Here is a 27,495-nt window from a genome sequence, read left to right on the forward strand (position 1 = left end):
TTGTTGAGCCTCTCACAGAATTCTAACAGATTGGTGAAGCATGATTTCCCTTTACAAATGCCACATTGAGTATTCCCAACATACTATGTTCATCTATGTGTCTGATAATTTTATTCTATACTATAGTTTCAACCAGTTTGCCTGCTACTGAAGTTGGTCTTACTGGTCTGTAAGTGCCAGGATTGCCTTTGGAGCTTTTCCTAAAACTCAGCATCATATTAGTTTTCCACCTGTCATCTGATACAGAGGCTAATTTAAGCAATAGGATACATATCACAGTTAGTAGTCCTGCAATTTCATATTCAAATTCCTTCAGCACTCTTGGGTGAACACCATCTGGTCCTGGTGACTTATCAACTTGTTCCAAAACCATCTATTGGTTCCTCAGATCTGAATGGCTCAGGTGTGTGAATCTTCCTCACATCCTCTGCAGTGAAGTCCAATGCAAAGAATTCATTCAGCTTCTCTGCAATGGCTTTGCCTTCCTTGAGTGCTCCTTTATCACCTTGATGTACATTTTAAATCTGCAGTTTTTACACATATGTATTAGATCTTTTTCTAAACACATTTTCAGAAAATGGAAATAAAGCATGAATTTTTTAGAAACTCCTAACTCCAATGGCAAAGATGGCAGAGATTTTAAGTTCTGCAAATCAAATAGCTCTGATTTCCAAAGTAAGTGCTCAATGAGCCAAATGGAACCATATGGCAGAATGTAAAAGGGGCATTAGGGATACCAGGGCTTATAAACAGAAAGAAGAGGTTAAAATTCAAAATGATCTGGACAAACTGGAGAAATGGTCTGAAGTAAACAGGATGAAATTCAATAAGGACAAATGCAAAGTACTCCAATTAGGAAGGAACAATCAGTTGCATATATACAAAATTGGAAATGACTGCCCAGGAAGGAGTACTGCGGAAAGGGATCTGGGGGTCATAGTGGACCCCAAGCTAAATATGAGTCAACAGTGTAACACTGTTGTAAAAAAAGCGAACATCCTTCTGGGATGTATTAGCAGGAGTGTTGTAAGCAAGACACAAGAAGTAATTCTTCTGCTTTACTCCATGATGATTAGGCCTCAACTGGAGTATTGAGTCCAGTTCTGGGCACCACATTTCAGAAAGGATGTGGACAAATTGGAGTCCAGAGAAGAGCGACAAAAATGATTAAAGGTCTAGAAAACATGACCTATGAGGGAAGATTGAAAAAAAAGGTTTTGTTTAGTCTGGAGAAGAGAAGACTGAGAGGGGACATGATAACAGTTTTCAAGTATGTAAAAGGTTTTACAAGGAGGAGGAAGAAAAATTGTTTTTCTTAACCTCTGAGGATAGGACAAGAAGCAATGGGCTTAAATTGCAGCAAGGGAGGTTTAGGTTGGACAGTTAGGAAGTTTTTCCTAATTGTCAGGGTGGTTAAGCACTGGAATAAATTGCCTAGGGAGGTTGTGGAATCTCCCTCATTCGAGATTTTTAAGAGCAGGTTAGAAAAACACCTGTCAGGAATGGTCTAGAAAATACTTAGCCATGAGTGCAGGGGACTGGACTAGATGATCTCTCGAGGTCCCTTCCAGTTCTATGATTCTCTGTTGTGCCCTTTATCATAATCATAGGATCAAATAATTTACAAGCTCCCAAAAGTCAACTAGTTTTGGATTTTCCCCTTCTCAAACTTCTTCTCCTTGTCCCAGGAAAATTAAATGCAAAAAAGTAATATTAATGCAATGGTGAAGTTGGAATATAAAGCACCCAAAATAACATTTAGAAAGTTCAGGTTGCTACCTCTCCCTTAGCTCAACCATACTTTTGATTCCTACTTGTCTTGATAAATGTAAACTTTAAAATATGCTCTTGTTATTAATGTATGCTACAGAAAGTATAGGATGTGCAAAGTGTTCAAATTAAAGTTTCAAGAACAATGTTAAACTTGGAATATTCTAAGTGTCTGATAATTCAGCCTAACATTACATTAATTCAAGATTTTTTTCACTTTATACATGCTTTATTATACAGATCTTCACTCTTCAGACTCTATAAACTGTCAACAGCTAAATGAATTTCACTAGAAATAAAGGGCACTTCAAACCAATCCAACCACCATGACTGGTTGGCTTTCGGTAATGGACTGAATGGATAGTAAAACTGCATTACTGAATAGACTGCACAGAAAGTTTTTTAGACTGTAAGCAGTATGCTGATGGATAAAATTATAATTCTTTGAATCTTCTTTGATACTTTTAATTAATTCCTTGGATCGTCTTTGAGTAGAAAAAATGAATATTATCTAGGCCCCTAAATAGACAAAATTAGTCTTAACTGTATGTTTGTTTTATTCTATTATCTTTCTACTATTCTGGGGAGTATATTAATTCATGAGTATTCTTGACCAATCCAGGTAAATGGAGGCTGGTTTCCTCTTTTTTTTTTTTTTTTTTTAAGATGAAACTTCTCCATAATGGCAAACACTTTGAAATAGTCACACCTTCCCCAGAAGAGTGTTGCTAAAGTTGAAAACTGAAGAGACATAAAACAATTATTATAAGTTGGTACTGAATACAAACACAATCATTATGCTGATGCCATTATTGTAACATTTAGCCCTGTTTGAAATACTCTTGTCGTCTGACTTGAAGAAAAACAAACCCATATTAAACCAAATATGTACAGAATACTAGAAAAGTATACTGGGGCAGATTCTCTACAACAAAAAAAATCCATGCTAGGAAAAATAAAAATTAGAGGTAAGGGAACTAATTTAGCCTTTCTTCTTCACTGGAACCACTGGTATTCACAGAAGTCATAACTCATGATAACTTAGCCAGCAGTAATCTTCATCAACTGACCAAATAGAGTGGGTAATAAAATAGTGAAAAATAGTCATTATAAACCAAGGAAATGCAGATGTGACTGCATGTCAGACTAAAAAAGACAAATCAGTAACCATGTCAGCTGGGATCAGACTGAGATAAAACAGATGCAGTAAAGACTTTTTCAATCAGGTTTGAACTCAAGAATTACTTCTACCCAGAAGTTATAAGTTCTCTTTCTCTCACACATATACACTACACGTATCCTACCTGAAAGGTATTTTTGAAGCATCTGTTGCCTAAAACAAAATCTGTATCCAAAAGAATAGTGACTCAATTTTGTAATGCTTAGAAGGCGTGTATTAACGACCAGGTAACTGCCTGACTTCCTTCAAAGAGGACGGATGTTTCTCCATCCAATATGAATCACTGCCAGAATGAGCCCCCACAATCTCAAAAGAGTTTCCTGTATTGTTGTTTTATCTTCCTGAAAATGGGATAATATGATCATCTGGCAAAGTAGGGTTTAAAGGATTATGTAGTCTTTTTGTGGGATTTCCAAAGAACACAATGAAGACATCAGCTTTCTCCACAAACTCGAGTGCTTTAGGTAGAAACCTAAAATGAAAATAAAAATGTACTTGTAAAGACTTATGACCAAAAAACAGAACAGGAATTGTGTGCTGGAGGCAGAACTCTGTCTGTTGTGAAATTGGTGGCATTTAGGGTTGGTCTGTGGGAATTGAAAATAAAGATCTATAAATGGACTAAATGACTCTCAGCTCACTTAACTTTCTTGCCAGAGTTAAAGCCATGAGAAAGGACTGGAGAGTCAAATATAAGGAGATGTGGTTGAGTGTCTGAAAGTATCTTTAATCAGAGCTTGTAACGTCACTCCAGGACACCAGCCACCTTTAGATTGCCTTAGCAATGGACAAAGTAAGCAACAACAACAAAAGCAAGAAGAAATACAATGAAATAAGTCGAGTGGTAGAAGTGACTTGACAAGGTGTAGGGAGGACTGTCTGTAAATTCTACACTGGGTTTCTCACCCCAGAAGGAAGGGTAGGCTGAAATAACAAAATAGTCACAAAACAGGATGAAGACCTCCTGCAGGGAGACTTCACTCAATAGTTTAATTCCTTTGTAAAAAGTAAGACTTACATGATGTTAGCTTTCTTAATAAAAATAAATATAAATAAATACTCTTCCCACTCTGGAATGCTACAGGTTCATAAATCAATTAATATTTTTTCCAGGGACCTCTTGAGAATCTTGGTGTTTATTAGGGTCAGTCCTGATTGTGACTTCCAGATTACAATGGAGGGGAAGAAACACTGGTATTAACAGACTCATAGATTGAGCTACTAGACCACTGCTGCATAACTCAGCAGAGCATTGTTGGTATGCACCAAAAAGTGGGCAGGCTACTTTAGGCCACACTAGGTATGGATACAAGAGCTCTGGGAGGGAGAAATAAATAATAATCTGTTCCTATTTTACTGTTATTCTTAACTTTGATTCGTCATTTCAGGAATGAGCTAGGGGAAACCAATCAGGGTTGTTGGGGTTTGTTTTGTTTTTTTAAATCAGAAGGTGTTGAGGACTGATTAAGGGGAAAGGATGCAGATGCTAAGATACTCCCTTAAGCATAGCAGATAAATCAAGCTGACTACTTTGGCTACCTGTAGGGTACTACACACCAACCAAATTCCTGTCCCTGCAAATTTTCTTAGTTAGGAATATCAGTGCAGAAAGAAAATAAAGATTGTAGAAAAAATGTTGCTAACTAACCCGGTCTTTTTATAATCTGCTTTGAGCCAAAAGACATGCAGGAGTGGAAAGAATTACTGGCCCTGGAGAGTAGGTAAAGAGTAGGCACAGGGGAAAAAAAATACACTGTTGCCTCCTGAAACTCTGGGGACAAAATCCCCCCACCATATGGTTTGTTTTTCGTTCTCTTGACTTCAACTTATTTGCAGGCTTTGTGGTATAATTCAGATCCTGGTTGAGAAGCAACTGAAAGTGTTGCTTTGAAACTGATCTGCTGTCCCCAAGATGATCCCAGACTGATTGCCAGCAATATAGGTGCTGGAACTAGGGATGCTGGGGGTTCTGCCCCACCCCCTAGCTTGATGTGGTTTCCATTATATAGTTTGGTTAAATGGCTCTCAGCAACCCCACTATAAAAACTGTTCCAGCACCCCTGGCCAGCAAAGTACAGGATTAGTTCACCTTGGAGTCATGGCAGTGATCCTGAAGGGGAGAAAGACTGGTCTTCAGATGATAAAACTTCTGGATGAACACATGGAGCAACTGCAGTTAAGTTGCTGACTGGACGAGCAGATGAAGTGTGGGAAAAATTGATGACAGTTCTTTGATCTTCCATCAGAGCTGTTCAACACCATTTGTGAGGGATCAAGACTATGGGAAACCTCTGGTGCTAAGAAATTACCCATTAATTAGGACTTCGGGCCAGAGCAGTGGATACAACACAGGAGAAATGAACATTGAAGCTCTAGCAATGTCCTTTGCCATTACGCAGCGTAGGTCAAAGGGGCTCTTTTGCTCTCACATAGTCAGGGAATTAGGATTTCCAGGCAGGTGAAAGGACTGATACTCTTTTGTGAGACAGCTCCAGATATTGTTAGGATTCATGAGTGATGCATACACTGTTCCTTCCTTCTCCATGCTATAAGCATTACCCTCACAATGCTCTCAACTGCCCATACTGATGAGTGAGATTCTAAGGTTAACCTCAGACCTTAACTCTAGTTTCCCAGTGGCAGCACCGTGTGCTAATCATTGAGCCATTGGGATAGCCCTCTAGGGCATTCGTCTAATAGTTTTTCTAGTTCTTCTACTGATGTCCTTATACATCTTTTATGATTTCGATAGTGATGCTACTTTCCCCAGGCATTTTCCTTCTATCTTCTTCTTTGCTTGTGTTTCCTGCTTAGAATATATGGATGGCTATCTTAATCTCTCCCTTCATTCCCAGTGCATCTTTTAGAAAAGAAATTTGTCCTCCTCTCTCCCAGCCCTGGCACCATGAGTATATATCAAGGAATTCTACAGATGGAAAATATTTGAGTACTTCCTATTTGAGTTTTGATGGCTTTTTTCCTGACTTTTTACATTCACTGTTTAGAAATATGTTGTCATTTTTCAGATGAACAGTCAATTCTTTCCACGTAAAATTAAACAGAATGTATGTATTTTTTTATACTGAATGAAAACAAAATGTAGCACATGACATCATTTGAGGGAGAAAATTATATTCTCTCATATAGTTCTGGAAAGAAATCATATTTTTTTTATCAACTGCTCTTTTCTAATGTGCACTGCTGATAAATGGTGAAAGGAAATTCTTCATTCCTAATTATATATTCCTCTCTCAGTATACATATATAAACTCCTTTGGGAATAACTTTAGCAATATAACTTGAGATATGAGGTAGCTGATATGTGTGGTATTAATACGAAAAATGTTTTCATTGTATGTATGTTATAAAGCTCTTGGAATATTACAAGCAATGAAAGTACAAGTCAGTTAGTTGTCTGCTCCCTACTCTGCCCATAATTTTTCCTTACTAGGACTATCATCTCCTGTTTCATCTTCTCTGTTATTTTCTTTTCCATTCTCTATATCCATCCACTGTCATGAAGTGCAGCCTTTGAATGGTCAGTGCTTCACAATAATAGTACATATTGGTTGTAGCAGCTGCTACAACAGTCAGTGGACACTTGTAAAGATGGGGAGTTGTAAAATAATAAATTGAATATTTAATACCTATACAGAAGACATGGACTTTATCTACACTTAATGGGTGTGTGTGTGTATGTGTGGAGGGGGGGCTGATTACTCATTCATAGCTACACCACTTATGAATGATGAGGTCACCCCTATCTCATGAAGATAAATGCTATATCCTGTTATGACATATTCCTTTTATATAAAATTAGTTCAATTTTCTCACTAGTGAGGAATCAGTATAACTAAAAAAAAATTCAACACTTCAGAGATAAAGGCATTTTTCTACTGTAGATCATTATGTATCCTATTTTCATTCTATTTTATTTCTGTTCTGTTTTGTTCTATTTTATCCTGTTCTATGTATACTATTTTACTCTCCGCCTAAATGATATCTGACTAAAGTGAAGCAAAAATTAGATGATACAATGAAGCTTTGTAGCATTCTCTCTAGTACCTGTCACAGGCTCCTTCCAACAGCAGATAATGAAAATTCAAAGTCAAACCATTTAACTTTAAGTAAATGGAAATGAATTTCCAGAGAAGAGATTTTTTTTCACCTGTGAAAGAAAGGAACTGTAGTACATTGACAATGAGGATAAAGATATAACATATAATTGTGAGAGATAGGTATATGTAATGTATAAATATTTTAAATGTTGTTATATTACACACTGTCATGTGTTTTTAATTTTTATCTTTACTGTGTTTTTGCCATAACAGTGGAAGATCTACAGCATATTATAAGAAACAGCACTACTGTACCTGAACATCTTTGAGCTCAATCAATACCAAAGCAATTTGCAGAATATCTTATAATAGTGTACTGAATTTAGACAAAAAGAATTTCACTCAAGAACCAGAATCTAGCAATAATCGGGGAGTGATGAAAAATAAACTAACTTAAAAAAATGATAGGGCCTGATTCTCCTTCCTCTTACATAGTGATGCTGGTGTAAAACTAGTGAAAATGGGAGGAGAATCAGGCCCACAGTACTGAACATGGGACAGACAGATAGGAGTATAAATCTGATATTGAACATTTTCACTCAAGTGTTAAATAAGATTCAAATAGCAGAGATTCACACTTAGCTTTACTATGCTACCCTTAATTGTGGGAGAAAAACAATAAACAAACAAATACACTATTCTATAGTCATGGTATAACATTTGTAGTTGATATTCTTTTAAGGGCTTTGAAACAATGGCTCTGCATATTGTAGACCTTACAAACCTGAGACTGAATCCTGCTAGTCTTACTCATGTGGGTAGTTCTACTGACTTCAGTGGAGCTACTTGTGTGGCTGCTGGATGTGACTTTTGCTGTGCTTAAGCAGTTAAATAAGTGATACAGTCAGTAGTCACAAAATATTGTGTAAAATATGCAAAGAGGATCCAGTCCTGCGCCCACTGAAGTCAATGACAAAACTACTGCCAATGCACTGGCTTCAGTGGTGCAAGCTCAGGACCCACATGTGTCACTTCTACTCCTGGGGGAATTCTATGCCACTGCACGTGTGCAGAATTCATGCCCCCTGCACATTTCTTTGTTTTCCTGCAGAAAAATGACTTTCTGACAGGGAAGCAAAGGGAAGCTGCAAGAGCAGTCATGTACCCACTCCCTAGCAGAGCAGGTACATGGTTTCAGGCACCTGGAGGAAAGGTAAATCATCGCAGCTGGGGACACCTCAGCCTTGAGCTGGGATCAGCTGCTAGTCCCAGCTGTCAGACCCACCCCCAGAAACTTCCCCCAGCTGCAGGAAGCTCAGCATCCTCCCCTGCTTCCTGCCCCCATCGCTCCTCAGCTGTTGGGGGAGGGGTCACTGTATGGAGAGCTGCTCCCCCATCCATCCAACCCCCATGCATCCTAACCCTTCCATACCCAGACACCCCTGTCAAGCCCCCCTGGGAACTTCCAGAATCCCCCTAGCCCTCCATACCCAAACCCCACCCCACTGAACCTCAACCCCTGCATCTGGAGCCCCCCTGCCTCCAGATCCCCACCCCTGTACCCAGACCACCCCCCACTAAGCTCCCTGCACTCAAACCCCACCCTGATGCCCTACCTCCTCGAGCGCCCACATCCAAACCCCCACACCACCTACACCCAATTAGCTGCACCCAGACCCTCCACCCCACCAAGTCTCACTCCCCCAGCACCCGGACACCTGCCCCCCGCTGAGATACCCACACCTAGACTCCTCTGCTGAGTCCCAACCACCTTCACCTGGAAACCTCTGCATGCATCCATATCTCCCCACACCTAGACCCCCCCACAGAGCTGCCTGCACTCAGATTGTCCCACACAGAATCCTCTCACTCCACACCTGGATCCCCCCGCACTGAACCTCCTCCACACTTGGATCCTGCCTGGTTGAGCCTGCTTGCCCTACACCTGGAGCAGAGGGGCAGGGCCCCAGGGTGTTTCTGGGGCAGGCAGAGGCCTTGTGCTATGTAAGGGTCAGGTGCAGCCTCACCGCTGAGTCCATGTCCCGGAGGTTGGGGGGCTGCAGGGTGATCTCCCACCTTCAGCAAGCCAGTGGCCTGTGCTCCCCACTGCCATGTTGGAGCCTCTGCATTTATTTATTGACAAATAAAACTTGCAGAATTTTAAAATATTTTTATTTTTTTGATGCAGAATTTTAATTTTTTTTGCTCAGAATGCCCTCGGGAGTAGACGTCTAACTAAGACAAGCTTTGTACATCTTAGTCAAAGGCTGGCTTTCTGTGTCTCAGTTGTTGCCTTTGGATCATGAAAATATGGTTACAGTGCCCGGAGTGACAGTCAAAGGATGGAGACCTCTAAATGATTAAGTCCACTCTAATGCCTAGACACAAGTTGGCAGAAAAAAATATTATAATGGACTGAGAATTTCAAAAATGACTATGTGGGCACATTTAAATTCCTTTCTGTGTTTATTCCATAACCAATTAGAGTGGTAGCCTATATTCATGCCAGTCTTGTACTATGTTGTAAGAAAAAGGAAAGGCACTATTCAGAAGTCTTTAATCATTTCTCCAGCCATTTATTGACCTGCTCTCTAAAGGCCATATACAGTCCTTGATCTGCATGCAAAATTCCTGTTGACAAAATTGGGATGGCCATGGGCAGATGGAGGATAATTTATAAACCTTCCATTTTAAATATGTTGATTACAAAGAAGATATAAACATTTAAAAATAATGTGAAAATCTTTATTTAAAACGGTTCTTTAAACCTGGAGTTTGAATAATATCCTCTCCTCCCTCAGCTATCTAACCTAAACTTTTTCTGTAAAGTCTGTATATTTAACTCAAACAATTGATGTCCCTATGGTATAAACAGGATAGATAATGAATATAAGTGGGATAGAAAATTAATCCTACTTGTGAGAAGAGAGACAGTCATAATTCACTTAGGCTTCTCAGCTCTTACGTTATGAGGTCTTCAGCTAACTCATGGGATCCATTCCACATCCCACAGATGCTCATTATGAATTCTTTTTATGTGCAACATGTGGGGACTAACCAGTTTCATATCTCCTGGTATTAGCTGCAGTCCAAAGAATTCTGTATTAAAATAGAATGCAATCACAGATGCTATTTAATACAAAGGATTTGAATGCAGTCTCTGTTTTAACATAAAGTTGATGTGTCTTAATTTGGTTTCAAGCAAAAATAGTAAGTAAAAGTCAAGATGAAGAGGATATTTGGCCTAAGGGTCAATTTAAGATTCATAGAGGCAGAGCTGCATTGGGTGAAAGGAGATATACTGCCAGGACAAGAGTAGCTTTGCCTGTGGAAGCCAGTCAGCACAATGCCTTCTAGGGTGGTGGGCCAGGGTGGACAAGTACAGCAAGCACATCTCACAGTGCAACTGTAATACTGTGACTTAAGTTCGTCTATAGGGCATCCTAGGGTTGAACGTGAGCTGCCAACCCCAGTTGCTGTGCCTTGACTGCTATTTTAACCCAAGTTAGCTAACCTGAGTTGAGAACCCACTTTTTTCCAGTGGAGACATACCATGAGTGGTGCCATCAGGGTTAACAGCTCTATCCTCAGGGAGCACAGACAGGCAGAGTATGAATGCTGCTTGTGTACCCCACACTAGCCCAGTGTGTGTGCTTCATCCCCCTGGCTAGAGGGGAACAGGCTGTTACTGCTAACATGGGAGCTACTCCTTCAGGTCTGCCTTATGGATCTGAGGGGCCTGGACTCCAAGTCCCCAGAGGAGAAGGAGGGTGGTGGGTGGACAATACACCTGTACAGGAAAGCTGTAGGGAGGAAAGGCTTTTCCTCCTCTCTTCCCTTAATACTCCTGACTGAACGTGTTTAACGCACTGCCGTTTACACGGAACCCTGGCAAACTAACGCCAGCTTGCTTAGACTGAGTAACTTTAGTGTGGTGAGGGGACAGCATTTGGGCCAAGTACCCACAGTTACTTTCTCGGTGTCAGGGTGAGGCTGGGTGAGTAGATTTGCTGCAGGGGCGTGAGGCTTTTCTGGGTGATTTTTGCAAGGCTTCTGGGTTCCTCCATTCCCCCATAAAGGGCTTTCCCAAATGCCTGTCCCTGTTAAGAAAGGAAGGGCTCTGTTGCGGGCTTGTGGCTCGCCCCTTTCCTTCCCCCACACCCTCTCCTGCCGTCTTGGCCGCTTCGCAGGCTGCTGCTCCCTCCTCGCCTGGCTCAAAGGGTTAAGCAGGTGAAGCGCCGCGCCAGCCCCGCGCTTTGGCCGGCGATTGGCTGCGAGGCGAGCGGCCCAGGCCGGCAGTTAACGCGCGGGGAGTCAATCAGCAGCGCAAGTTGTTGTTCCCTCATTGACTCCCGGCGCCTCCGAGAAGGGTGGGAATGGCACGGGGCGGGGGGGCTGCTCTGCGCATTCCAACACCTCGCACTGCACCGCCGGCGGCTACTGCGCCCTGAGAAGGATCACAACGCGGCACCGCGTGGCTCGGGGCGCATACACATGCACAGCAGCCTTGAAACCCAAGCCAACTCGGTTTTGGGTAGAGAATCACTTTGCAGCGAAGAAGAGGGGCAAGGCAAATCCACCCTCCTCGGTCAGGGAGGGGCGGGGAAATTGCGCCCACTCTTACCCATGTTGCACAAAGGAGCTGTAAATCTGCAGACGCTTTTCCCTCTCGGATATTAAGCAGTTTGCATTAAAGAGCCACCGAAGACGAGCCACCTTCCTCAATATTGTTATTGTTTGCTCCTGCTGCTCTGTGATATAAATTTGCAAAGGGTTCTTGCACACCTCTCAGCTGTATAATTGATATGTTGAAGCAGCAATGGGGATCAGTGCGTGCTCACACACACAAAACCGCACACCTTACAAGTTTGAGTAGCAATAACATTGCTGCACACTAGGAGGGGAGGAGAGTCAGTTCCCTATAATAGGGAACAAACTCTGCCATAGCACAAAAGCGGCGCGTTTCCTCACTTGTGAAAACCGTCCCTTCATGGGGGGGGGGAGCAAGTTACCAAGAGCAAGAACTTGGGCAGCAACAATCCTCCACTCTCACTTCTTTCTTTACGACTCTGGGAGCTGGGATATTTCCTCCCCCTCCTCCCTCGCGCTGTTGGCTCTAGCCCAGGCTGTGGTCAGCAGCGCTTATTATTACTTCATTGAGACAGAGAAATCCTCCAAGACTTGCATTTTGGGAGGAGGGGTGGGGGAGAGGGAGGAGGGAAAAAAAGGCAACATTTGCTGCTCATCATTTTCACTGCACCGCTAAAGTAATTGCGCTTCCCTCTCCTCTCTCTGTCCCTACTCAGCCTGGATATTCTGGTATAACCTCAGCTTCGGTGGTATTATTAGCTACACCTTCCTTTGGCAGTGCTGACCCCCCCCTCCAAATCCTCACACGTTGTATGTTTGCAAATCGGTAAAATATCTCCCCCCTCCCTTTACCCCCCATCCTTCCCTTCCCTCCCCCAACTCCTCTCAATCTCAGCCCAGCAGCTCAGATCAAAGCGCCTTCCCTCACTCACAGTGGCCGCCGCTCACTAATGGGATTGCAGTGTGCCTGGCTCTGCTGCTGCAGCCGCCGGAGGGAGAGGAGCTGCTGTACCTCTTCGCCGAGACTCGCTGGGTGCTGAGCCGCGGGGATGATCAGGATCTTCCCGGATTTCAGCGTGCAGGTGACTGCGGCGGCGGCCGGTGGGGCGGCCGGGGGAGTGCCGGCCGGGCCAGGCATGGGGAGAGCCAGCACCGCAGCCAACGGCAACCCGCAAAACGTTCAGGGCATCACTTCCTACCAACAACGGTGAGTGCAAGTCAGAAAAGGGGGTGTGTGTGAGGCTCCCTCACTTGCTTTTCTTTGTGCTTTTGTGTTTCTTTCCTCCCCCCCGCTGTTGGTAGGTCTTTGGGTGTAAAAATTCAGGCTGTTTTAAAATGCACCGAGATGTAAACAAAATCTTCTAGTGGTATCTTGAATGAGTTGGAAAGCAGCAATGGGGGGTGGCGGTGGGGGGAGTGAGTTCCCGGCATCTTAGCTTGGCTGCTGCAAAGTTTGGGATCCCGTCCGCTCTTCCCTGCTAGAGAGGAATTTCTCAATGTCAATGCCTTGTGCAAATCCCACTGTGTGGCAGCCTGGGGGATAATTGATCACGGTGTGTTGATTGATAATTTGTTTTCGACAGAGAAAGAGACAGTTTTCACTTGGAGTTGCACGCTTCCAGGGCCACATTGTAGTGTTATGTCACCTGTTAGTACAGGGAAATATAGCATGAAACCCTAAGTGTACGCAGCACTGTGGAGTATTCATCTTAACTGCATTCTAATGCAAATACACGCGATTCGCAGGCAGCGCCTTTAGGAAGAGCCCTACAAAGTTGGGTTTAGGCATTAAGTCATAATGAAGTTTAAAGACCTTCCCCACCTTGCACCCCTTACTAATTCATTGATAAGTGGTGATACTAACATGGTGTTTAATTACATGACATTTCTTCCTCTTTCTAAGAGTACAAATCTACACTTTCTCTTTGATATTCTTTGCTAGTAGCAAATTAGAACAAAAATCTACTCCCCAGTAATTGACAAAAATAAGTCTAGATTGAAATCTGAACAATTTCGATTTTAAAATAAAATAAAAATAGTGTAGTTCCAAACATCCGGGCTTCCAGTTTTGCATTAAATTAAATAGTGGGGTAAAAATGGTGTGTAACCCCAAATATCCAACACCTCAAACTAAATGTGCATATAGTGAATATTAGTATCGCAGTAAGGTTTTACCTTATATTTAAAACTTCACTGATTTGGAAACTCTTGTTTCGAACCACCAGTATTTAAATTGGTGAGATTCAGATAATCAATCATTGCCTGCTTTGTTGTTCACCAACTTTGAGTTGCCTACCACATGAGGGCAAGTTTTGGAAAACCTATGGGTGTGTTTTCCATTTGATGCCCGATGGTAGAAATTTTCTGGGTGTGACTTTTGAAGGCTTTAGTTCGTGAAAAATTAGTATAAAATTGATATTGCAGTTAGATGACCCCAAGAACTTTCCTTGATAAGGAACGTTTGAAATGAAATATCAGCCTTCTTTTGCTCAAATACAGGAACCTATTATATAAAAGAACTGGAACATGACAGATATAAAGAATGGGAAAAAGTTGGGCTAGTATTTTCCTTTCATGGTTTCTGTATTATTTTTGTCACTTATAAAGTATTTAAATTCTAAGGGAAACTGACGGCCACTTTAACTAGGAAGTACAGGCAACTGTCACAATAATTTAGTCTGTGAAGTGGGGGAAGTCAAGGGTCAGAAATGTCAGATTGACTTTTAAATAAATGAAAGAGACCTCTGGAGGGGTTAAGCTATACAGAAATATATGCACAAGGCAGCTTGTGAAAATTTAGTACTTCAGTTCGATTTTAATAGCTGGATTTTTGTCAGTCAGTAATCAGGAAAAAGTTAGAAGAACAAGTCTTCTCTGATAAACTACCAATACCAATAAACCAAATATTGTTGACTAAATATATAGTCAAATACTTACAATAATGAGAATCCAGTCCAGTCTGGATGCTTTACATAATTTCATGTAGAAAAGACAATTTGCATTTTCTCCAAATGTTAGATAACTATTAGTTTTATAGACTAAAACTATTCCTTTCATTTGAATGATGTTTCAACTTGTTATACTGAAATGCTTTACAAATGTACCAAAACATTGACATCACTTTTATGCTCATTGCAAAAATCCAAGATGACACCTTTTAACTTTTTTTTTTCCTGGGGGAGGGGAGGAAAAAGGTTTGCCGGATTGACTGGCATTTTGTGCTTTTTGAACCCCCACATTCCTTGATATAAAGTTGAAAGTCTATTACAGATCCCATTTCTAATGACTGAAATAAAAATAAAAGAAATCCAAGGATCTTATGTTGAGATGTAGGATGTTTACTCTGGATAAATACAATATAGTTAATACGTGTATGTATTGCAGAATGACAAATACAAAAAGTCCAGTAAGAAATGGGGCCCCCATCCTTGAAATACTTACCCACGTGCTTAACTTTACTATAGTGAGTAGACACGTGTGTAAGCTTCTGCAGGATCGGGGCCTAGGTGAGTAGGCTGCTTTGAGAGAGAAGCTGTCTGCAGGGGCTTGCTCCCTGGGCTGCCCTGGTAGCCTGTGTCTGCTTCTGGAAGTCCTCAAACCTAATAGGTAGGTTAGGTCAGTCTCGCTGGTTTCTACAGGGAGAGATTCTTCTGCTGGTGCATTTACAACGCCCTACAGCCAAACTTTCAGGTGTTTCAATAACTTCTTCACTCGCTTTCTCTTGCACAAGTCATACGTGTAGCCATCCCATTTCCCTTTCCCTTTTTAAGTTATGGAGAAGACGCTCTGTTTAAAGCCCGTTTTTAAGGCTTGATCCTGCGCCCATGGAAAGAATCTGGTTCATTTTAGGAACAGGATCAGGCCCTAAGCAGCTGAACTTGCAGGCAGCAGAAGCCCAGCCACACAGTTATTTTGGCTTTGAAAAGCCATTTACAAAAGAGACCTTGTCTTTTAAAATCTCTTTAACCCCACTTCTCCTGGTATGTTAAAAGAAATCTGTAAGGTATGCTCTTTTTCTCGCTCCCTTATTTCGTGATCCATTTGGTAATCTCCAGTGAACGTGAAGCATATGCTTTCCAAACCGAGCGAGTCACATTGTGTTAACATGACCAATGTTACATCTTTCAAGAAGAGAACATCTACAGCTGGAACTGTATACTAAGATGCGGGATGTGTACATACTCAAATGGGTGTGCGTACCTATATTCGCAACCCTCTCCCCATTTATCTGCGGTTTCTGTACAGAGGATATGAGCTATACACACGTGCGTACACTTCTGTGTATCTAACGCATATACTCTCTTCCAATACCGTATACATAGTAGATGCACATATGTTGCACACAACATATTGCGCACACACGCACTTCTCCATATGTAATGCACACCCGCTGTATAGAGCATATGTTGTCTCAGGGATTTCTACATATAGTGTACACATGCTCTCCCCTGTGCTATGCACACATGTGCATTAGCAGAGTTACACACATACACCCCCTTCCCCCCCCCCCGTGTCTTTCAGCCCCTCTTTTCTGCTGGATCTGCTGCTTTAGAGCAGGAAAGTGTGCGAAACTGCAACTGAGTGGCGTTGTTGCGCCGGCAGCGGAGGCTCTGTCCCCTGCACAGAGAGTGAGAGCGGAGCTGGGGAAGCAGCTGGAAAATGCCCAGAAATACTTTCACAGCGGTCAAGCCCGGAGCTCCCTGACTCTTCCCTCCCCCGCTCGCCCCATGGCCTGGCACCCAGCTTAATCTGGCCCGTGCTGTGTGCGTGTGTCACACCTGCCGGGCGATGCCAATGGCCGGGCTGCCCGCCGGGGCTGCGCGGCTCTCTCCCCCCGCCGCCGCCGCCGCCAGCCGCCTGTCTCTGCGCTTGGCATGTCTGTGGAGCCGGCGGAGCCCGGGCTCTCTCCGCTCCTCGGCTTGTGGACGGCGGCCGCCGCAGCAGCCGTGCTAGCGAGCAACCTGCACCAGGACTGCGCCGAGGAGCGGGAGCCCGCGATGCTTCGGCCTGAGTACTTTTCCTTAGCCTGTCTGGGTAATCAGGGCCATTGCCGCCGCCGCCGCTAGACACACCACACACGCCAACCCCGGCACGGGGAAAAGTAAGGGAGAGAGGAAAAATCAAAACAACAACAACAAAAAAAACAAAACAAACCCCAGGAAGATGGCGCCCACCAAGCCAAGCTTTCAGCAGGATCCTTCCCGGCGAGAACGGTAACACTTTCTCTTTACTGAACCTGCCGCAGCGCCGCGCGGTGCCGCCGCCGCCGCTGCTGCTGCCTTGGGTCTGGGTTGGCTGCCATGCCGGGGAATGGTGGGAGGAGGAGGACTCTCTGCCTGCAGATACCCGCTCTCCCTGTCAGGTAGTACGGGGAGTTTCTCTCCTATTGCATATTGTCTGCACACACACACACACACACACGCGCGCGCGCTGCGAGCCTGTCCGCTGCAGCCGCCGCCAGTCTCAGAGCAGTGGCACCTCCCCAGCTCGCAGGAGCCGGTGTTTGGCAGGGCGCGTTGACGAGGGAGGGAGGGGTGTATGTGGTGCTGGTGGTGGGGATCCCCGGGGCGGCCCCTTTCGGGTCTCTAGTCTCCGCGAAGGAGGGGAGAGGGAGGAGGAGGAGGGGGTGACTGGGGGTTGAGAAGCTTGCACCAGGCCCGGAACGTCTTGCTGAGGGGCCGTCCGTGCTTGTGCAGTTCAAGTGCAGCAGCTAGGCCAAAACTAGGGAAGAGCTGTTTGCTCTTCGGAGCAAGCTGCGCTTTCGGGCAAGTTTGTCCAAAGCGTTACAATAATTGCAGAATAATGTACACTGCCCCCCTCTCAGCCCCGCCCTTGGCGGTGGAAACACATGAGGCTGTTTGGAACAGTTGATACTTATTGCACTGCGGAGTTGGTTAAAACACGCAACAGAATTTGCATACAAAATATCTGCAAGGACTGTAAACGGATGTTATTCTTAGACTTCAGAGTGGATGGTACTTCTCCCCTTTGCTTCTAAACCACCAGTCTCGGCCCGTATACTTTTCTTTGGGATTGTGTTTGCTGTTAATTGACTGTTGCTGACATGAATTGGCCATAGCAGATTTGTTCTAGTAAAATGACTCTTTCTAGAAGTGATCAGTAGGAAGCAGTTGACAAGTTCATGTGATGTGACTCTGTGATTCTTACAAAAGTATTCAAAGATCCATTTCACTAAGATGTATGTCCAACAGGAGGGCAGCCAAAGTTTTTTTTGTTTGTTTGTTTTTGTGTGCTTTCCTCAGCATTATCTGTGAGTTTGGGATGAGTGGGAGGGTGAGGAAGATGCCTGGTTAGTTGTAAAATGGAAATTAACATGTAGACAGCTTTTAAAAGTGACTGAGTCACATTGTCAGATTTATATTTTACAGTGCAAGTTGATCTGAGAAATATTTTCATAAAATATGTTGTGGTCCAACAGTTTTTATTTCACACTTTTAATTTAAAACTTGTCTTTTTTAAATGTGATGGTAAACATATCACAGTGTATGTTTTAAAAAATTAAATAGTTGCAGATTTGGTAGAAATATCAGTAGCTTTCATGGTGAAGTAATTTACTGAGTATGGCAAAACCTTGGAAAACTCTGTTTTGTAGTCTGTATATTGTATAATTAAAGTATTTATATAGCTGTGATTGATCTCAGCCATTAAGTGTTGCACTTCGACAATGTAGTCAAAGACATATGGAGCTGAATTTGGATATAGGTGTAATGTGCACCGCCGTTAAAAATCCAGAAATCAAAGGTCTGATTTATGTTTTGGCTTCTCTTTAGCTATAAACATTCAACATTTTCTTCCAGTGGTTGCACAGGAATTTTTACTGTCTTAATAGTGTCTTTAGCAACATGCTTTTTTTCTTTTTTCTATAAAGTTCTTCATTTGCAAGGAAAACAACAATGTATAAATATCAATATGTTTTTTTCTAATATACAATTTTGCTGTCTTCTTTCTGATCCTGGTACTATATTAGTAATAAATGTATTTGCCAGGACAGCTTCAGTAATCTCTCCAGCAGAAGCATATTTGTGTGCCATTTTGGGAATTTCTCTGAGATAGGAATCTTGAAGATAGAATTAATTTCTAGGGGAAACTTCATAGCCTTTGCATGAGTGCTTTCTTTATCACCTGTCTCCATTTGGCATTCGGAGAAGGTAAATCAAAGTGCGCAATTTGTTATTCTGCTCCACTTGAGAGCTGAACTAAATAACACTTGGTCTGAAATTCTGATTGAAGTTGTAGGAGGATATACTGTATTTAATTTAATGCCCTTTAATAGCATCTTCTTGTTCAGCTCTGATGCTGTCATTTTAAAGGTTGGATCAGAGTAGTTTTACCCTGTAGGGAGTGGGAGGAGTAATCATTTCAGGGGAACAAGTAGCCTAAACTCCTAGAACGCTAATAGCCACAAATGTGGCCTAGTGTGCAGACAGTTTTGTGCCCTGAGAGTTCGCTTGGTTATCACTGTTTACAATGCTCTGAACACTTTAAATATAAATATTACATGTGTAAGTTGATTTGTTTTTATATGGGAAATTATATATAATCCTATGTGTTCTTTAGAAAAAGTTTTGGAAAAAATGTAATAGTGCTTCAATAAATATACACTAACATGCATTTTCTTAAGACGTATTTAACGTTTCACTACATTCTTTCATGTAACGGATTATTTAAGCCTACTTTGTAAATCTCCTCTGAGTTGTATCTTGTAAGTGATTTGAAAAATGGCTTCTGCAGTCACTATTTTCTTAGTTCTTAAATAAACTAGTTATCAAAATTTAGACCCATGAGTGTAAACAATCTATATATTAGCGGCAAAGAGTCCTGTGGCACCTTATAGACTAAGAGACGTATTGTTTGTTTGTTCATTTACACAGTATTTAGATGGAATGTGTTAAAATACTGTAAACAACAGGATAATGGTTTGAAATGTCTTCCAAAAATGATATATGCTACCATTAAGTATTAATACTACTTGAATCATTTTAAAACTTTGTTTTACCTGTTTAGATTGTGAAATAATTATTTTCGAAGTTATGCACTTAAACTTCTTTGATTTTCTTTTAAACTCTGGTAGGCTTCAAATTATACAGTTACAGTACCAGCCTAGGATCTTTCAATTGTGTGGATATATATCCAAAATGATTAAATAGAAGTGAAATGCATATGGTATGCCAGTGCTGATTTGTAAAGCATATTGCAGTATCTCAGTGGTGTTGGTTTAAAGTAAAGAAAAAAAATCATCATTTTTGTATTTCTTTCTAGAGTATAAGCTTAAACAAAACAGTGATAAATGATGATATGCATTGTCTAACACTTGCTTTTATATAAATAGCTCCAGAAGATTGCTTAAATGATAATCGAAAATATGAAATAGGGTGGCCTTCATATCACAAGGCCAAGGGTCTACAAATGGAAAAACTGAAATAATGAAAGATTTCCAAGGCAACAGACTGTCAACAAGAACAGTAATGCATGGGCATATCATAGAGCTACCAGAGAGGATATTAGATCTTATAGCTCTAGAGCCAGGAGTTATAATGACCTTTATTAAATAGAGCCCTCCCACATTACAACAATCTTTCTGATTTCTGATTTATGGATTAGCAGTCATACTACTATTCATAATTTGAAATAATATCCCACTATATTTGATTTGCTGCATTTTTCCCCACTGGAATCATGTATTATTTAGGACTTATGTGAAAGTATTGATCAACAAAAGTTATATTAGGTATTTTCAGTAACTAATGGGATTCTGAATAACAAGTTTTTGTCTGCTGCATTGTTTTTTACATTGGTTTACAGCATAATTTTTTTCTTACTGGAAGTAATAGGCATTTAACTTGTTTTATACCAAACTAATGGTGCTATGTAGAAATACTGTTTTTATACTGAATAATTATAGCATTGCTTCTTAGGTCCAATAACTTGACATTCATAACGAAAGTTACTGCATCAAAATTAGCAGTTTACTACAACACTCTGAAGTATGGATATTTTTAAGGGAACATCAGGATACACCATGAACATCAACCTCCACATTCTTCTTCTCAGGCTTTGAATTTTAGAGTGTAATGGACTGGCAGTTTCAAATTGCATTTGGTTTGAAACTTGGCATACAAGTTGCTAGCCAGATGTGAAATTCACTGCAAAAAATTATGTAAAACAGTTGTTGAAAAGTGACACAGACAATTTTTATCATTCCAGCAACTTGTTTTACTAATATTCTGGCTAAAAGGTATCTTTATTTTTAAAAATAATTTGTTTCATAAATCTTTTTTTGATAGCGGTTTATTTATGGGGGGGATGTGTGCTGAGATTTTTGAATATCTGAAATTGAGCATGCTGACTAACTGTAGTAATTTTCATAACATTTTGGGTTTGATCCTGCTCCCATTGACTTAGTGGCTGCAGGATTGAGCCCCAGTACAGAATGTAGGTGAATTTCATTTTATATGCATTAAATAAGTGATTTTTGGGGTTCAGTGTAACTGGACTGATCCTGAAAGTGGAACTAATGTGACCGATTCTTACATGTGCAAGTAGGCCCATTGGGGTAATTTCCTGTTAAAGTCAATAGAACTACTGCTTACAGGTGGAAGAGTTACTCATGTGAGGTGAGGTTTCAGAATCTGGCCTATAGTGGTTTCAGAAGTAATTACATTGAAACTTGGCACACAATTTGCTAGCATGGAATTAGTTTTTAAGATACATTTTTGAATGTATTTAGCCAAGACATTTCTTTCTCAGTGCTGCTTTTTTTAAAACTTGGAAATTAGTCCATTGCTGCCAAAATGTTTTTGACATTTGGAAGAAATGTTTTGAAATGGCATTAATAAATCTATTTTTCATAATAGATGGTATCTTTCTGTGTAATATATACAAGACTACTGCATGTTATCTTTGCCATACGAAGTCCTAGTAGTGTCAATGAGGTGCTTGTACTGTTGGTTTTAACAGAACTTCACATAATAAGAATAATTTGTTATAATATTGCATATGAAGATGCAGCATAGTAGGAATAAAATGTTTGCTGGTGTGTCTTACATGACTAGAGCATTGTTCTGTGACCAGCTTGAGCTGTAGTTTCGCAATACACCAAGTCCCAGTGAAATGAATAGGACTCTTGTGCCATTGATTTCAAAGGACTTTAAGAAGTAGAAATATTCATTAATATTGTATAGTGTAGTGGAACATTACGTAGAAAAATATGGTGTGGTAAGAACAGGATTATGTTTGCAAAAGTGTCTTTGAAGAGCTATATTCTGTCTTTGGAAGTGTACATTCAAATTATATCTTCATTGAAAAGAAAAACCAAAGGAAAGAAAATACTATAGAAAGCCAAAAGGAAAAATATATTTTTTACATTTAATACTGTAGGCCTGATTTTGTTCCCACTGAGGGTAATGGTAAAACTCTCATGGACTTGATTAAGGTAAGGATTGGGCTGTGCATCTGTGTACCATCAACTACAAAAGAACAAGGAAATTCTGAAATAAAAATGGAGTAGTCCTCTGTCAAAAGGGCTTCCAAGAAAATAGCAAGTCTATCTGGTGGGCTTAAATATTGAAGCTTATGTAGTTTCTGATCCTGTATTCCTTACACAGGCAAAATTCAAAATCACATTGAAGGACAGGTGATCTCACATAACTTCATATGAGGACAAATTGGTAATAGTGAGATGACTCATTAAAAGAATAGGCTCGACCCTTGAGTTGAGATAGCTCCTTTTCATGGTGGACGTTTTCATTTTCAGTGCTGAATTTTTCTTATTTTTGCATGTTGAAATTACACTCTTAGAGTTTGTGCTGTCCTCTCTCTGCTCTGGGAACGCCTGTTGATGTCACATTACAGCCGAGCAACACTTAATAATACTTAGCGTTTTTGTGAAGATTTTCATTTGTAGAGCTCAGAGTGCTTTAAAAGGGGCATATGCATTTTTATGTCCATTTTACAGATGGATAAACGAAGGCATATAAAAATCATGAGAACTGGCAGAGCTCATACAGCAATGCTAGAACTGGGAATAAAATCCAGGGCTCCTGACTCAAACTCTGATCCCTGAACCACACTGCCTCCTTAGAGAGCTTGGGGCTTTGTACTCCTTATACAGGGAAAATTCTCATTGAAAGAAAGTGCTTTGATGGAACAGCTGATCTTATTTTTTATTTCTTATGGAAATCAACATCATATCTGTTAATTTCATTTATAATGCTGGTTCAACACTATGTTAAGCAATTAAAGTGAAAGAGTATTGTTTCGTTAAAGTCAGGGATCATAGGTTTACATTGATATATATATATATATAAAATCAGTGTTCAGGATACAGTCTGAATAGTATGCATATACATAATCTACAATTAAGTCCCTTGGGTTGGGATTTTCCAAGGAGCTGAAGAGATTTGGGCACCCAACACCCATTCAGTTGCAATGGAGTTGGGTGCCTACACACCTTAGGCTCATTTGAAAATCCCAGTCTGGAAGTTTTGCCTGCCTGAGGAATATGGGATTGGGTTCATTAAATGTTGTTTGGCTATAATGTTTTTAAACTTAATTGTACAGAATAATACTGTTTTTGGGTTATCATTTTGGATTAAATTAGAAAAGGGCATATTTGGCTTGTGATAATGCTCACATATATTGTACATTTTATATAAACTGGGTGGGGAGTTGCTTTGTTGTCTTGCTTATATATCACGTTGGAGAGATGGAAGCACTTGCTAATTTAAAGTTTAGTTCATTTGAGCACTAGATTTAGATGTGCATGATGTCCCCAGAATTGTCCTTTTTAGATTGCAGTCCATTTAGCAAAACAATAATTTGTAAAGTTTTGGAAGGACTGGCTATCTCTGTTTAGGGGAGAATAGAGACTGAGTACATTACAGTGAGGAAAAAAACCTCTTGTAGGTAGGCAGATTCTGTAGGTCAAGGTTGAGGTCAAGAGAAAGGGCTGAATGACTGAGTCTTTTAAGTGCTGTCTTTGGGATTAAAAAAAAAGGACTTGTTGCCATTGCTGTTTATCCGTTAGCCTTCATAACTGCAAAAAGTGTTCATATTTGTCAGAATATCATTGGATATAGAATTGGTACACTTGCGTCAACACTTGTTCCATTGACAAGAGGTTCTGGAAAAAATAAAAAACAGAATGCTGTTTTTATTTGTAGGTAACTAGTAAAAAGTACTGAAGAGAAACAGATGCTTAGGGCAGCCTTATTAATTCATTGTTTTTGAGTCACTACTCTGATTTACTATAAAACTTGTATTTCTTCTGAAAAATAAAAAGTACAGTAATTTTTTCAATGGCTGAATGAGCTAGATAAATGGTACTCAAGTATCAGTGTTTGAAGGATCCAAATATTTTACTAAAGTATCTTAATTAATTGGATGTTCACTTTAATAGTTAGGTTTCCTGTTTAGAGGCAGTGTTCTGTAAGGAGAGCATACATTTGATATGTAAATTATGTATAGTGTTGAAGAGGACCAATTTTACTAAAGTTGTATTTTTACTAAACAACTGTTTCATGTTAAAAAACAAAAATAAACTGAATTGGCAGAAAATACATATCTCAGATGAGACTAATTGTGGAAAAGGTATAACAGTGCTTGGATCTTTTAAACATAAATTTGGTTCCCTTTTTGCAGTGAAATTGACTTTGCTCTTAATTTTTTTTTTGTTAACAAAACCTAATTTCCTCTTCTACAGAGTTGTAGTTTGCAAACCCTTATTCCATGCATTCTAGCACCAATTCGCTCAAAGTGTAATTTTATGTTTTTGCACCACTTCTCAAGACTGGGGCTTCAGTGAAAAGGATAGAGTAAACACTAAATCCAAAATAGAAGAGTGACTTGACACACTGATTATATACCTTTGGGATTCTTTTTATAACATACAGTATTTAGGTTATTTCTATTCTCCCACATCTTTCCAAGAAATCATGGATGGATATTGCCTTTTTACTTGTTTAATTATTTTGTAATATTACTGGAAAAAGTATTTCAACTCCTACTCAGGACTTAACTTTTTGTGTGGAGGTTGTCATATTTTATACTGTTTGTTCCATGCAAATAGGAAGAAAACAATCTTTATGGGGAAAAGCGGCTAATGATTGGCAAAATATGTTCTCCTTTCCAAGCAAAATGGAGCATTGGACAGTTAGTACTCTTCTATATTTGCTATGATATTTATAATGGGGAAGACTTTTCATGTAATTCTACAGTGATGTATACAGTTATAGTGTACTGTCGGCACATATGTCTATTACATACACTATATATGTATAGTTGCTTGAAAGGAAATAATGTTATATGGTTGTCTTCAGCATGCTGTAAATGTCTTATTTTAGATAAAGTTAAATTTAAATGCACTGGGATGGTGACTTTTTTAACTAATGCTGTGAGGGAAAAGTAGGCTCATAATTTTTAGCACATTTTTATTGTTCTGTGTAAATGTAATTTGTTAATCCTGTGAAATTTGTCATAGATAAATTTGCTTGGATTATCTTGTCACCACCGTATCTGCATTCTTTTGTTCATTGCTTATTCATAATTTAACAGTCTGGCAGTGAGCCTTTTTGGGATGCTCACAAAAGATATATGACCTCTACCAGCTGCTCCTATAACCTGCAGAATGCACAGCAAGACATTAGAAACGTGAGGATTCCTCTACTGATTAAAGTGCTCTTCATTTAAACAGTCTGTTCATAAGAATCTCAGGAATCTCTGTGAATAGCAGTTTTGATTTTTCTTTCCTTGCAAAATTAGTTCTAACCGTTTTTTTCCACAGTAAAAAGAAACGTAATATTAAATCCTAATTTGGTGTTTTGTTTTCCAGATGGACTAAAGGAAATTAAATCCTTCATTAGTATTATATATAAATTTACATTTATATGTATTTCCTGTAATTTCACTATATGAAAAAATAGTGCCTTTTTAAATAATTTAAGTATACATCTTCCTACTCAGATTTTTTTGACATATATTGTTATCAGGTACTGATTTACAGAAGAGATGGCGATTTAACCCTGCTTTAGCCTAAGCACTTTGCAGACTACACTATGTAAATACTCAATATTATACAGTACACAGAAGACATTACATAGAATGTTACTTGAAGTAACAACATTTTAGTTTTTAATTATTCTCATGTCTTAGTTTAGGATATATTTTTTCCCCAATTTTTATTTTACTTATCTGCACATCAGCTTGTGAGTAATGGCTAGTTTTTACCTCCCCTTTTGTGCTGGCATATGATTATATTTCAAAATAATTCATCACTAATCCATGCAGTATTGGTTCATCTCCATCACTCTGTTTTGTGATTAGACCCTGAGGCCTGTAAGAACAGTCTGCTGCATAGTTTTCTATCCTGATTTTCTTTGACTGCAACCCTTATTTTAAATAGTTCTGTAGTCACTGCACTCCTCTGCCAATCACTTTATATTCCTCAGAATGTATCGATTTCAAGATATTAATATTTATTTGAGGCTATTTTTCAAGGAGTTGTGAAAAATATTTCTGTTTCCCACTGCAGTGGAGTCTTTATACATGGGTTTATAGGTCTCGGTTCAGTTTGTCTGATGGTGTAAAACTGTTGCTTTCAGTTCTTCGTTCCTTGTTGAGAGAGTGATTTTTTGGTTGTACATATTTATATAGTAAGGTGAATCAGGAAGCAGAGTGTCTTCAAATGAAATACCATGTCTTTAAGAAACAGGTCATAGCAGCATAGTAATTAAAGAGATGACATGTGTCACAAAATATTTTAATCAGTACTGGTGTAAAATAAAGCCCTTTGAGGAACATATAGGGCCTGACCCTGCTACATTTTACTCAAGTGATCAGTCCTGTTGAAGTCAGTGTTGTAGAGTTGAGCCCCTATGGTATAATCATAACATACATTGATAAGTTTTGAATGTAATATTTCCAGATTATGAAGCAAATCCATCATTTTATTTCACATCAAATACTTCCAATTTTAAGAAAGGTCATCTAAAAGATTTTTTTAAAGACTTTGTTTCAGCATCGAGTAGTCCTGTGTTCCTTTTAATAATTACTTTCATCTCATTGTAGCCGTGTGTTTGAAAGTGTAGGTCAATAAGGATGATCGCATTCAGAATTTCATGATCTGTGTAGTGGAACAAATTGAAAGCAAAGCCTGTATCAATCACTGTGAAGGGAGGGTTAATTGTTACTGCTTCTCAAGCCTCTGGACAGATAAACCAGTAATGAAATACTTATTGCTCTGATATGTGAATGCTAAGGGATGAAACAATGGAAACAGAATCAGTCTTCAAAGATAACCTAAAAAAAAGAAGGTGGGGGAGGGGGAAAAGAAAAAAGAATAAGCTTGACTAAAGTAAAAGACTGTATATGCTCTGTATTAACTTTTTAAAAAGTGATATTGTTTTCATCTACTGCAGCCTTCTAGGAATGATTTAATACCACAGGTTTTTTCTAAAGCCAAAACAAAATATGAATCTGAAAGATGTTGTTAGGCTAACAATTTACATAAAGTCTGGACCTAAGGTAAATGTTAAGTTTCTGTGCCTTAAGTGTTTTCTTTTTTTCTTTGTTTTTCATTTCTGATACTTTAAATGATTTTTTTCTTATTTAAAAGCACAGCTGTATTTACTAAATCCAGGGTGTTTTGTTTTCTTGTGAAGGCATTTTAAAGCTTTTTGTGTACAACCAACCAGGATACTAAAGGAGTGTTTAAAGATAGAAACAAAATAAAAATGAGTGCTGCAAACAAATTATGATATTATAATAAATATTTAACTATTTCTAGAATGTGAACTTAGCATTTTAAACATCTGTTAGTTACTTATATGTTGAAATATATGCAAAAATATTTAGCCAAATTGAAGTCTTAGGCCCATGACA

The 27,495-nt window shown here is 39.8% G+C and overlaps 1 protein-coding gene and 1 long non-coding RNA gene across 6 annotated transcripts in view; one reads left to right on the forward strand and one right to left on the reverse strand.

The window, feature by feature from the left end:
• LOC141989329 (uncharacterized) overlaps window positions 1–12,805 on the reverse strand; it is an 85,507-nt gene extending 72,702 nt beyond the window's left edge. The window contains exon 1 of the long non-coding RNA XR_012639965.1: window positions 12,531–12,805. This is a non-coding gene — a long non-coding RNA (uncharacterized LOC141989329). The remainder of the gene's footprint in view (window positions 1–12,530) is intronic.
• The window catches only part of NPAS3 (neuronal PAS domain protein 3), an 843,689-nt gene continuing 828,672 nt past the window's right edge, over window positions 12,479–27,495 (forward strand). Inside the window, exon 1 of one of the 5 annotated variants that reach the window (XM_074955835.1) lies at window positions 12,479–12,805. In XM_074955835.1, coding sequence (XP_074811936.1) covers window positions 12,648–12,805 — 158 coding nt within the window. In that variant the 5' untranslated portion in view covers window positions 12,479–12,647. Of the gene's footprint in view, window positions 12,806–16,187; window positions 16,812–27,495 lie in introns of those variants that run through there. The other 4 variants (XM_074955836.1, XM_074955837.1, XM_074955838.1 and 1 more) reach the window with 4 other exon arrangements.

Source organism: Natator depressus, chromosome 6, assembly GCF_965152275.1.
Source record: "Natator depressus isolate rNatDep1 chromosome 6, rNatDep2.hap1, whole genome shotgun sequence".
Lineage (NCBI taxonomy): Eukaryota > Metazoa > Chordata > Testudines > Cheloniidae > Natator > Natator depressus.